At 38.7% G+C, this 13,392-nt stretch overlaps 1 protein-coding gene across 3 annotated transcripts in view; it reads right to left on the bottom strand.

Annotated features, from left to right (window-relative positions):
• The window catches only part of AGO3 (argonaute RISC catalytic component 3), a 111,314-nt gene that overhangs the window by 35,510 nt on the left and 62,412 nt on the right, over positions 1-13,392 (bottom strand). For all 3 annotated transcript variants that reach the window (XM_080653238.1, XM_080653237.1, XM_080653239.1), the window contains 5 exons: positions 9,297-9,384; positions 9,024-9,171; positions 8,533-8,652; positions 5,442-5,564; positions 5,026-5,159 (listed from right to left, as the gene is read on the bottom strand). In XM_080653238.1, the coding sequence (XP_080509364.1) occupies positions 5,026-5,159; positions 5,442-5,564; positions 8,533-8,652; positions 9,024-9,171; positions 9,297-9,384 (613 nt within the window). The remainder of the gene's footprint in view (positions 1-5,025; positions 5,160-5,441; positions 5,565-8,532; positions 8,653-9,023; positions 9,172-9,296; positions 9,385-13,392) is intronic.

The following is a 13,392-nucleotide window of genomic DNA, read 5'->3' as shown; positions in this document are numbered from 1 at the left end:
CTGTTATTTACTAGCTTTGAAATTTTAGGCAATTTTTTTTCAGTTTCTTTTATTTGTAAAATGATTACTTCCAGGATAGAGTTCGTGTGCAAATAAAATGAGATAATACACGCAAAGCACTTGGCACACTGCCCAAGACATGGTAAGACCTTGATAAATTTAAGTTACTGTATATTTTCTAAATTGATCAAGATTCATAAGAAAGTGGTAGGTCATGAAAAAAAAAGTGGTAGGTCAGGTATTATTCCCATTTTATAGGTCAGGGAACAGTTTCAGAGACATTAAGTATTTGGCCAAGGTCAAATGGTTAGATAAATGGCAGAGTCAGAACTTTGACCTAGTCCAGACTTTCCTTCCATAATATTAGCTTTCTCAGAAAAGATTTTAAAAAAAGAAGCCAATATTTAAAAACAAATGAACCAGGCAACACTGTATTTTTACCCACACTGAAAAAAAATCCCCAAAATACTAATATTTCCATATTCAACCAAAATTCTCCATTTAGCTTAGGATAAATGAATAATGATGTTGAGGTTTAATAATAACTTTACTTGTTTTAAAAACAAATTAAGATCCTAAGTCAAGGATATCAGTTATCTTTGATCAAAAACACTCTGATTCCATTAGGGCAGAGATAAAGTTTGTAGAAATCCACTTCTTGAAAAAAATGGGAGGAATTTTCTTTGGTTTCTAGAGGTCACGTAAAATAATCGTAGCATTGTGGTTAAACTGTCCTATGACATTTTACTTGAAAGCAAGGGGATAAAAACTTTGGAGAAAAAAATAGTAAGTGAACCTTAAAACATATATTTAGATATTTGGAGCTAATAAAAAGGAGTGAATAGAATTAAATAAAAACATTTTTATTTTTCACATAAGGAAACAAGGTAAATTCTGATTTCACCTGGGTAAACTGGTCTCTAAATCACTCAAGAACTATTCGTTATGGGCATACTTTATAGGATCTATTAATAGAGATTTAAATTAGACACTAATCATTTTATTAAGAAAATTAGATTCTAGAGGGGAGATAAATTTAAATAATTATAATTTTATTTTACGCAGAAAGTGACAAGTGTAAATAAAGAGGATATTAATAAATTTGTGTTTAGAATTAAGAAATTATTTCCAGAATCACAAATCACAGAAGATTGAATAGTATGTATTTATTTATTTATTTATTTATTTTTTCTTTCTTTATACCAGGGGTGGGCAAACTTTTTGACTCGAGGGCCACAATGGGTTCTTAAACTGGACCGGAGGGCCGGAACAAAAGCATGGATGGAGTGTTTGTGTGAACTAATATAAATTCAAAGTAAACATCATTACATAAAAGGGTACGGTCTTTTTTTTTAATTTATTTGAATAGTTTTATTCATTTCAAACATTAACAAGAAGAATGTAAACACTAACTATCATAATTTGAAACTTCAAAAAATGGAGGAATCATAGCACAATAACATACCTTATATTGAAGATGGCAAAGGCAAAATAAAATTGCCTAACAAAGGGAAGGTACATAAGCCTTTCAAATTAAACTTAAATATAATAAAATAATTTAAAACTAAAACAAATAGAAAAGAACAAAATGTGTAAACAGTAAATTAAACATTTTCTTTAGTGCAACTTCCAAATTATGCCCGGGACGTAGATGTAGATGGCAATATAGACTGGGTTGAAAGGTTTTTGGTCTTTAAAACATCAACTTCAGTGGGAACAGTGTTGTTGGTCTCCTTTTTAGCTAATGCTCTGATACTGTGCTCTCCAGGGGCGTGTCTCCCTACATCATCACAATAACGTGTCTACGCATTCCCAGGGTGATGTCGGGGACGCGTCTGCGGGCATTACAAGGAGCCTCTGGAAGATTGAGAGGTTGTTCCTTCTACTGAATGGGCGGATATAAATCCGCCCACTCAGAAGAAGGAGCTGTGGCTGTGTTTCCCAACGTTGCCATGTTAACACTGCTGCTGGTGAAGGAGCGGAGGGGAGAGCAAGAGAACCCTCTGCTCTTTCGGCTCTGCGGGCTGGATAGAACAGCCGAACGGGCCGGATCCGGCCCGCGGGCCGTAGTTTGCCCACGGCTGCTTTATACCCTCATCCAAGGACATGGTTTTTTATTTTTTAAAAATTGATTATAGAAAGAGGAAGGGAAAGAGAGAGAGAGAAATAAAAAATTGATGTGAGAAATGTTGCTCCAGGGATGGGACCCAAACTAGGTATATGCCTGACCGGGAAATCAAACCTGAAACCTTCTGGTGTATGGGATGATGCTCTAACCAACTGAGCCACCTGGCCAGGGCAGAATGAATAGTATTTAGATGAGCAGAGATAGTAAAGAGTAGCATAAGTGGAAATGGAAAACAGTACCAGGGAAATATAAGAAATACAGTGCTTGCCCTAGCTGGTTTGGCTCAGTGGATAGAGCGTTGGCCTGTGGACCAAAGGGTCCCAGGTTCGATTCTGGTCAAGGGCACATGCCCGGGGTTGCGGGCTCGATCCCCAGTAGGGGGTGTGCAGGAGGCAGCCAATGATTCTCATCATTGATGTTTCTATCTCTCTTTCCCTTCCTCTCTGAAATCAATAAAAATAAAAATAAAAAAAGAGAAAGAAATACAGTGCTTCAGTTTTCTGTCCAAATATGTGAAAATGAAATGACTTAAGAGGCAGGTGAATTATTTGAAATGTCATACTGAGTTTTAATGTTATTCTTTGTCAAAGAGAAGTCTGAAAGTTTTGGAATGGGAGTAGTCACAAGAGGAAATGGCACTCTTTCACAACAGCACAGCTCCTCAAACAAAAGTGACAGCAGAAGCCCCTGAGACTGCCAAAGGCCCAAATCCTGAGAGTCCCAAAGGAGAGAAGACAGAGAAGAAAAGAAGTCAACATGATAAAAAGGAACAAGGAAGGCAAGAATGGAGAGAATGTCAGAAATAAGTCATTGTGCCCTAGCCAGTTTTGTCCAATGGTTAGAGCTTTAGCCTGCGGACTGAAGGGTTCAATTCCTGGGGAAGGGCACGTACCTCGGTTGCAGGCTCGATCCCCGGCTCTGGTTGGGGCACATGGGAAAGGCAACCAATCGATGTCTCTCTCACATCCATGTTTCTTTCTCTCTGTCTCTCTGCTCCCTTTCAACTCTCTCTAAAAAATGGAAAAAATATCCTTGGGTGAGGATTAACAACAACAATAAAAAATCTATAATAATAAAAGCATAATATGCTAATTAGACCAGACGTCCTTCCGGACGACCTTCTGGACGAAGTTGGGGCGGCGAGGGAAGCCCGGGTCCCCGGTGCCAGAGGGAAGCTGGTGCCGGCAGCTGGGGGAAGGAAGGCCTAACCTTGCACGAATTTCGTGCACCGTGTCTCTAGTTTAAAATAAAAAGCCTGGCTGGTGTGGCTCAGTGGTTGAGCATTGATCTATGAACCAGGAGGTCACAATTTGATTCCTGGTCAGGGCACATGCCTGGGTTGTAGACTCGATCCCCAGTGTGGGGCATGCAAGGCATTGCAGATGTGTCTATCTCTCTCTCTCCCTTTCTCTCTGAAATCAATTAAAAAATGTATTTTAAAAAAGTAGTCAACTGTATCTAATGCTGCACAAATTCTGAGAAAAATAATGGCTGAGAAGAGACCATTAGAACTGATAAGCACAAAGATCTTCCAGAAACCAGTTTCGGCACAGCATTAAAATTTCTAGGAAGGAGAAAGAATGGAAGCCTTGGAAGCCTGAGAGAATAAGTTAGGTAAATTAAAAACTGAAGATGTTTTTGTTTGTTTCAAATTTACTCATTATTTTTTTTAGAGAGAGAGTGGAAGGGAGGGGGAGAGACAGAGTGAGGGAAACATCGATGTGACAGAGACCCAATGATTGGTTGCTTCCCGTATGTGCCCTGACCAGGGCTGGGAGTTGAGCCTGTAACCGAGGTACATGCCCTTTACCGGAATGGAACCCAGGACCCTTCAGTTTGCTCTATCCACTGAGCAAAACTGGCTAGGGCTATTATTATTTTTAATCCTCACTCAGGATTTTTTTCAATTGATTTTTTTTAGAGAGAGTGGAGGAGAGGGAGAAGTGGGAGAGGGAAACATCGATGTGAAAGAGATACATCAATTGGTTGCCTCCTGAATTCACCCCAACCAGAGCTGGGAGGATTGAGCCTGCAATCGAGTATGTGCCATTGACTAGGAATCTAACTGTAACCCTTCAGTCCATGGGCCTATGCTCTAACCACAAAACCAGCCAGGGCTTGTTTCTTACAAATTTATCTTTTTAAAAAAAAATTTTTTTTTTATTGATTTCAGAGAGGAAGGAAGTGAGAGAGAGAGTTATCAGTGATGAGAGAATCATTGATCGGCTGCCATATGTACGCCCCACACTGGGGATCGAGCCCACAACTGGGGCATATGCACTGACTGGGAATCGAACTGTGACCTCCTGGTTCATAGGTTGACGCTCAACCACTGAGCCATGCCGGCTGCGCTTTTCTTACAAATTTAAGAGAAATTGGTGAGCACTTACAATTGAGGGAAAAAAATCTGGGGAAGAGGGAAAATGGTGGAGATGGAGGCCAAACTTTGAAACATAAGGAAGTGGAAATGAGGAGTTAAGCCACTTTTTCAAGGAACTCAAATGAGAAATAAGAATCTTATTTAATACTCAATATTATCTCTATTCTAAAAAGGTAAAAATTGAAACATAATGAGATTAAAAAATTATGCATGGTAATAAAGCTAGGAAGTAGCAAAGTTGGGAAGTAAACCTATTTGCCACTACAGTCAGTGATGCTCCTGCTATACCACCTAAGCTAGTCTATTAGAATGCCTACAAGAATGAATTAGTGAATTTATGATGACTAACAAATTCAGAAATCTTCATCAAAATATAGAAACATTTTTAAAGGCTCAATGATTAAGTACACGTCATACTGAGGCAACATTGGTTAGAACATTAGCTGAATAATTTAAAACTGAAATACAAAATTTAAAAACAAAACGGTTCCAAAGCCAAACTAATGACAAGACTTACTTCAGTATTTCTTCTCTGCACTGCCTCTGTGTGGCAAAACAAGCTATAGCCCACATTTTGATTTCAACTCCTGTGTGGAACTGTTTCCCTCGCATGTCCCATACTCCATGGCTTGGTGTTGCTACTGTCCGATTCTACAGAAAAAGGAGAAACAGAAATACAGCAAAAAAGAACAAACACTTAATATAGTTTATTTCAATAGCTGATATATATATCTACTATTCTACATGGAATAGATTATTCTAAATCAATATTATATTTTTAACATAGAAAAACAAAAATTCTACTAAACCCAAGCGAAGACACCTTGAAACAAAAAAGTGTTGAAACAATGAAACATTTTCAAATTACAGACTTAGACATCTCCATACATAGAAACTGTTATGTTTATAATTAAAAACTACCAAGAGGTTTACCCGTCCTCCATACTGAAGCATAGGTGCTGGAAGTACGCGTCCAGTTACATGGGCCATTTCATCCCGAACTTTAAATTGAAACTCCTGAACAAACGGATCTGTTTCATAATTTGCACTTCTTACCTAAGAACAGAAAGTTAGTAGTTACTTAAAAAAAAAAAAATTCCTCCAAATCTCCTGCTTTACATATTAGAATTCTCTATTTTTTTTTGCTTTCACTGTGTCAACATGTTTTACAATAGGTCTTGTTAATGGTACCCTTAAGCTATAGAACACAGAATCGTAACCTGGGGTTCACAGATCATAAATGACTGCAGGAAGTCTGTGAACCTCCTGGTAATTTATAGAAAATTTAAATGTATTAGGTTGAATAATAAGAAATTTCAACTACTTATGGCACACGAAAATGGTAATTTTATATGATTAAACATTATATATTATAATATATTTTGGAGAGGGTAGTCTAGAGAAAGAAATACCTAGCCTAAAATATACTATTAAAATTATGTAGAATAGCAAATACTGATAATTATTTTTCCTCTAATTACTATGGCTTTCTCCCAATTATTTGATTTATAATTTATATAAAATTTACTTTAAGCCCAGCTGGTGTGGCTCCGTGGTTGACCGTGGGCCCATGAACCAGGAGGTCATGGTTTGATTCCCGGTCAGGGCACATGCCTGGGTTTCTGGCCCGATCCCCAGTAGGGATGTGCAGAAGGCAGCCAATCAATGTTTTGCTCTCATCGATGTTTCTATCTTTCAACCCCCTCCCCCCCCGTCTCTAAAATCAATAAAAAAATGTATTTGAAAAATTTACTTCAATATTTTCAGATAAAAAGTACCATGTTGCAAAATTTACTTAAAGGGATACACTTGAGACAGATAAGAAAGCCAGTACGAAATACAGATTATAATTTTTATATATATCCACACATATAAAGAATCTGTCGTAATTCAGTGTAGACTTGGATCTCAGAGTGCAATTCATGTTTATAGCATGATATATATGTGTGTGAGTGTGTGTATACACACACACACACACACACACACACACACACACACACACACTAGAGGCCTGGTGCATGAAATTTGTGCATGGGGTCGGGGAGGGTCCCTCAGCCTGGCCTACACCTTTTCGCAATCCGGAATCCCTAGGTGGATGTCCCACTGCCGCTTTAGGTCCAATCCTGCAGGGATCTCTGTGGGCCTAAACTGGCAGTCGGACATCCCTCTCGCAACTTGGGACCGCTGGCTCCTAACTGCTCACCTGCCTGCCTGATCGCCCATAACCACTTGCCTGCCTGCCTGCCTCATTGCCCCTAACCACCTCTGCCTGCCTGCCTAATTGCCCCTAACCACTTGCCTTCCTGCCTGATCGTCCCTAACAGTTCACCTGCCTGATTGATCACCTCTAACCACCTCTGCCTGCCTGCCTGATCACCCCTAACCACTTTGCCTACCTGCCTCATAACCCCTAACTGCTCACCTGCCTGCCCAATCACCCCTAATTGCTTCTGCCTTGGTCCCCACTGCTGCAGATTCATACTAAAGAACGTCTGGAATGACATCGGGAATGATGTCCAGAAGGTCATTGGGCTGTCTGGTCTAATTAGCATATTACACTTTTATTACTATTAATATATATATGTGTGTGTGTATATATATGTATATTAACTGTTTTTCAAAACATTTACTTGGTTTCAGGTAAAGATCAAACAAGGCCATTGTTCAAGTCTTTAAGTAACAATCCATTCAAAGTAACCTATATAATCTAAATATGTAAAAAGAATCTCCTCAATGAATCTCTCATCAATGATGTTTCTATTTCTCTCCCTCTTCCTTTCTCTCTGTAACCAATAAAAACGTATTTATTAAAAAAAGATTGCTTTTGAAAGTGCTTTTAAGTTATTTTAGGTAATATTCATATTGCCAGACTTTTTCTCTTCACTTGGACAATTTAAATGATGCTAAAGAAGAACATAAGATAGCCTTGGATAGGTAGCTCTGTTGGTTAGAGCATCGTCCCAATACAACAAGGTTGCGGGTTCAATCCCTGTCAGAACACATATAAGAATCAACCAATTGCTGAACACATAAATGAGTGGAACACAAATCTCTCTAATAAAAAAAAAAAAGAAGAAATCTTATGTTCTTTTTTCTTATTTAAAGAAGAACATACGTCTTCTAAGAACATACGTCTCCCATACGTTGCTCTTCAATGGGAGAGCTTAGAAACCCTACGTGGTGAGAGCCATCTGATATTTCTTGAAAAAAAATTTTTTATTTATTAAATTGACTGGGGTGACATTGGTCAACATGAATGTATAGGTTTCAGATGTGGGTTTCTATAAGACCTGTATATTGTATTGTGTGACCACCACCCAAAGTCAAATCTTCTTCTGTTACCTTATATTAGGACCCTCTTCTCTCCCCACCCATCTTCCCTGTCAATCACCACACTGCTGTTTGTGTTCACAAGTTTCAGTTTTATATCGCACATATGAGTGAAATCAAATCGTTCTTAGCTTTTTCTGACTGACTTATTTCACTTAGCATAATGTTCTCAAGGTCTATTTATGTTGTTGCAAATGGTGCTATTTCATCCTTTCTTATGACCGAGTAGTATTCCATTGTGCATATGTACATCTTTATCCAGTCCTCTATCACAGGGAACTTTAGTATTTCTTTGTTCATCCTGTAGTTGTCAGTCTTGATACTGGGGGGTAAGCAATCCATCCTACGCTGAGTGCTAAATCTCTCACTCTTGCTAATCCTTCACTTTTCTTCCTTTTCCCATCCTCTTTTAGGTGGGAGGCAATGAAGTTCCAGTTCACTAAATTGAAACATTAGTTCTGAATCTGTTCTGTATCTAATAATTAAAGAGTTTGGGATTAAATTAGAAGGGTCTAACCTTTCTCATAGAACCTATTAAGTTTTATCCCCAGAACACCACTATATTACTTCCATGATCCCTTGTAATTCTGATAGTTCATAAAATGGTAATTAGGTATAAGCTGATAAGGACATGGTTCTTTAGTAGCTTACCCTAATATATTTTTAATTCCCATTTCTAAGGTTAAGTACTAACCAATCTGCTAATTTCGTCTTGTCTATCTGGTGCAGATCTTGCTGTTGCTTTGATCATAGTGGAAGTCTGATTGTCCGTTAGCTTCTTGATACATCGTTGCCCTGCCACAATATTACAGACCTATAAATAAAAAAAAGTTTTGTACTAGATGTATATATCTTTTTTTAAATCTCAGTGCCAATTACATAGGAAATTATATTTTTAATATACTTCATTGAACTATTCTTTTTAATATCATATTAAGTAAAATAGTAAACAATACTGTTTTACCGTATGATAAGAGGTAAAATTTATAAACTTGAAAAGAAGTGTACCAAAATGCTAACAGTGGTGACATTTAGAGTATAGGATTGTGGATAAATTTTTTTCATATTATTTTATTATCAAAAATTTAGAATAAAATAAATGTAAACATATAAAGTTATAGGCCATAAAAGACCACAACAGAATGATGAATAAGAAGATATTAATAAGCAGCCTAAACACATTACTTCTAGTGGCAGATATGTATGTTTTTGCTCTTGCCCCACTTGCAGACAGGGAAGGTGTGGGTACTTCAGCTGAAGAGTATACTTTTCTCTGAAATACTGTGCTACTGTTCTCTCCACAGTTTGGCCATTTTCTAACTGCAAAGGAAAGCTGGAAAAAAAAAAAAGTACACATTAACAACTCTTATCTCATTATGAGCCAGCAATACTCCCAATCCTTTAACTAGAGCAAGCCGCCTCACATCATCTCTGCTGACAAACACCAGCTTTTCTTACGTTTGATGACTGGCAGGCCTTCTTGTTACATTACAAACACGGTATTTCCGTCTCATTGTTCCACAATGAGTCACTTCAACCTTCAGACCTGTTCCCAACAAGAAAAACAAGATTACAGAACTGTCAAATGTGAAATATTTATAGCTATCAAGTCTGTTCACTACTATGAAAACTCAAATTCTAAACAGAAAATTTGTGATATAAGCAATGTGATATTAACAAAAGATTTTATATAAAACATTGCAAATAATGGTTACAATCAAAATAGACTTAACTCCAAACATCTTCTCTATCATGTCAAGCTCTACGCATTAAAAAATAGTATCATAAAATCTGCAAAGCTTGTAGATCATGGGACAAAGTTCTCCATTAATGAAAACCTTGTTCACTTACTAAGTGAAGATCAGAATTTCGTAAAGCTCAAGAAGGAAGTCCTTCAGAGCTTTTTAAAGAAGGAAGAAAAAATCCTGGCCCTTTTAACGTAAGTGGAGTGACAATTTTGTTGAAGTATAATATAGTGACACAGCTTTTACTACTATTAGAATTCAAATGCAACCAAAAGAATTCCTAGATCAGGTGATCCCTACTTTCTTATGGAATCACTGACTCCTCTGAAAATCTGATGAAAGCAATAAACTCAGGAAAAGGCACATAATTTAAAATGTGATTTTATATGTTCCTGGATTCTTGTAGCCCATTTGTGGACTCCAGGGGTTTGAGAATCCATATCTGCTTTAGAAAGGGAAAGAAGGACTTTTAAATCACTGGCTGAAATTCTTTGGGATACATTTTCTTAAGCAGTGCTGTCCAACCGTTTTCTGAAATGATGGAATATTTGGTATCTGTGCTAATATGGTAATCACTAGCAATGTGTTACTGAGTATATGAAGTGTAGCTACTTTGACTAAGAAACTGAAAATTTAATTTTAACAAGTTTAAATTCAAATAGCTATGTTGGCCAATGGTTTTAGAGCTACCTAAAGGAGTTAAACACATACAGTGGTTACTGCTCACAGATAAGCAACTCCACTTCTATGGCCTACACTCCAAAGGTGGGAATCTAAAAATGGGTAGATGGAGGACAGCTTTTAGTTCCCTGGTAGTACTCATAGTTACTTTTGTATTATTTCCCTTTTATATCTGTGATTCCTATAGTGCAGTGATTCTTAACCAGAGGTAATTTTGCCCTCCAGGAAGCATTTGGAAATGTTTGGAGACTTTAAAAAAATTACTTTTAAATTAGTTTATGTTCATTATTATTTTTAGTTTCAGGTGTACAGCATAGTGTTTAGACAGTTATATACTTTACAAAATGACCCCCCGATATTTCAAGTACCCACCTGGCACCATACATAGTTATTACAGTATTATTAACTATATTCCCTATGCTGTAGTTTACAGACATTTTTTATTGTCACAACTGCGGGGTGCTATGGCATCTAGTAGATGCTAGATTTAGGGACACTTTAGATCCAGGGATGCTTCTAAATACCCTACAATGCACAAGGCAGCACTAACTCCCACCTTCCGCCACAATAAAAAATCATCCCATCCAAACATCAAAAGTGCCAAAGTTGAGAAACCCTGCTATACTATAACTTATTTTCCTAGCTAATTACTAATTATAGAACCAAACATAAAGTTCACTCACAGTAGTATTTTCTTCTGATATATCACCAAAAATTAAGATGTTAAATGAGTACAGTGTCACTGTACTAGATTGGTATGGGTTTTGAGTACCTAATTAAATCAGTGAGAAATAGTTTTTTAATAATTACCTTTATAAAACTAAAATTTCAGATCAATTAAGAGCATTTACTATGCCTCTATATTATTGAGAGTAGAAAATAAAATATTATCAAGGGAATGCCTTAAAAGAAGGAAATATCAATAATTTAAAGTATGTAAGATATAAAAAATTATGTTCAGGGGAAAAACACAATAGAAAATTTAAAACCAATTTCTGTTATCTTACATCACTTAGCAATTTGTTTACAAGACTTCCCCTTGAATTAAAAAATCCTATATAATAAAGAGGTAATATGCAAATTAACCCTCACACCCTCACAAGATGGCTGCCTACAACCAGGCCGGCAGGGGGGGTTAGTGAGGGACGACCAAACGACTGAACAAGCAGGCTGTTTGGGGCGACCAGGCCGGCAGGGAGGGTTAGTGAGGGACGACCAAACAACTGAACAAGCAGGCTGTGTGGGGTGACCAGGTTGGCAGGGGGTTAGTGAGGGACGACCAAATGACTGAACATCATGGGGCGACCAGGCCAGCGTGGGGGCCATGAGGGGTGACCAGGCCAGCGGGGAGGGGCAGTTGGGGGTGACCAGGCCGGTGGGGGGGGGCAGTTAGGGATGACCAGGACGGCAGAGGGGGGCAGTTGGGAGCGATTAGGCTGGCGGGGGGGGCAGTGAGGGGTGACTGGCTAGTGGGGGGGGGCAGTTGGGGGTGACCAGGCTGGCGGGGGGTGGTGCAGTTGGGGGCAACCAGGCCGGTAGGGGGGGTGCAGTTGGGGGCAATTAGGCTGGCGGGGGGGGGCAGTGAGGGGCAACTAGGCCAGTGGGGGGGGCAGTTGGGGGCAACCAGGCTGGTGGGGGGGGGCAGTAAGGGGTGACCAGGCCGGTGTGGGGGACAGTTAGGAGCAACCAGGCAGGCAGGGAGGGGGTAGTTGGGGGTGACCTGGCTGGCAGTGGTGGGCAGTTAGGGGCAATCAGGCCAGCAGGGGAGGACAGTTAGGGGCGACCAGGCAGGCAGGCAGGTGAGCAATTAGGAGCCAGCGGTCCAGGATTGTGAGAGCGATGTCCGACTGCCGGTTTAGGCCCGATCCCTGGGATCGGGCCTAAACCGGCAGTCGGACATCCCCCAAGGGGTCCAGATTGGAGAGGGTACAGGCTGGGCTGAGGGGCTTCTAGTTTAGTAATAAGGTTCTATAAGCCTACTATGTAAGTTTGGACAAAAAATAAACTGGTACTCTTACATATATATGGTACTTTTACCATACACTTCCCCCAATATTTTGCTGTTTAACTATGAATTATTGCACAAAGAAACCACCTTAATATTTAGGAAAAAGTTCAAATGGGACCAAAGGAATATACTAAGGAAATTTATTCATTATATCCTACTTTGTATCACTATTTATGTTTTCATTAAATTACTCTTGCCAGCTAAAAATTAAACCCAAATATATAGCACAAAACACATAACTTTGATTTAAAATTTTTTTAAAAAAATATATTTTTATTGATTTCAGAGAGGAAGGGAGAGGGGGAGAGAGATAGAAACATCAATAACGAGAGAGAATCATTGATGGGCTGCCTCCTGCACACCCCTACTGGGGATTGGGCCCACAACCCAGGCATGTGTCCTTGAGCAGAATCGAACCCAGGACCCTTCAGTCCTCAGGCTGACGCTCTATCCACTAAGCCAAACCAGCCAGGGCATAACTTTGATTTTTTTGAGTAACTGTGGTACTAATACTCAATGTACTTTGAAGAGCCATCTTTAAAAAAAAAGCCTTCTTGACTTTGGGAAAAAAAAATCATTAGTTTGTTAATTAGATTTAATTCAGATTTTTCTACCTCAAATCTAGGGATACAGGTTCCTACAGATTAGATCCAAACCCAGGGTTAGGAGAAAGTCAAAATTTTAAAAAATGGATTACATAATTCTCTGCCCAGGTCCCCCCACCCCAAACCCTCCATCCAACAACAAAAAATTGGCTTTAATAAGTCAAATATTTAACCTATAAACTTGGCTTTACCTTCACTATAACATCAACTTTATAATGCTTTCTAGTCATTTTTTCAGTCATTTCTTTAGGCCCCTGAGCAGTTGAAGTTAAGATCGAGTCCATGCTCTTCGGGCAGCAGTTGAATCCTTGTTCTGTACATCTTGTATTTTCTGTGATAAAGTGGTGATATGAGTTGATAGCATAGTTACCGTAAAATAATCTAAGTGACTTCATTATATCAGAGGTGGTAACTAAGCAGCAACTCCACTGGAAACCATGGCATTTAGATGATCACATATTAATGGCGGGTAATGCACTATCTCCCAACAATGCTAACTGTGCAGTTAATACAGA

This window comes from Plecotus auritus (assembly GCF_963455305.1).
Source record: "Plecotus auritus genome assembly, chromosome: 2".
Taxonomy (NCBI): domain Eukaryota; kingdom Metazoa; phylum Chordata; class Mammalia; order Chiroptera; family Vespertilionidae; genus Plecotus; species Plecotus auritus.
Note: the sequence above shows the minus strand (reverse complement) of the source record. Positions and strands in the feature narration are given on the sequence as shown.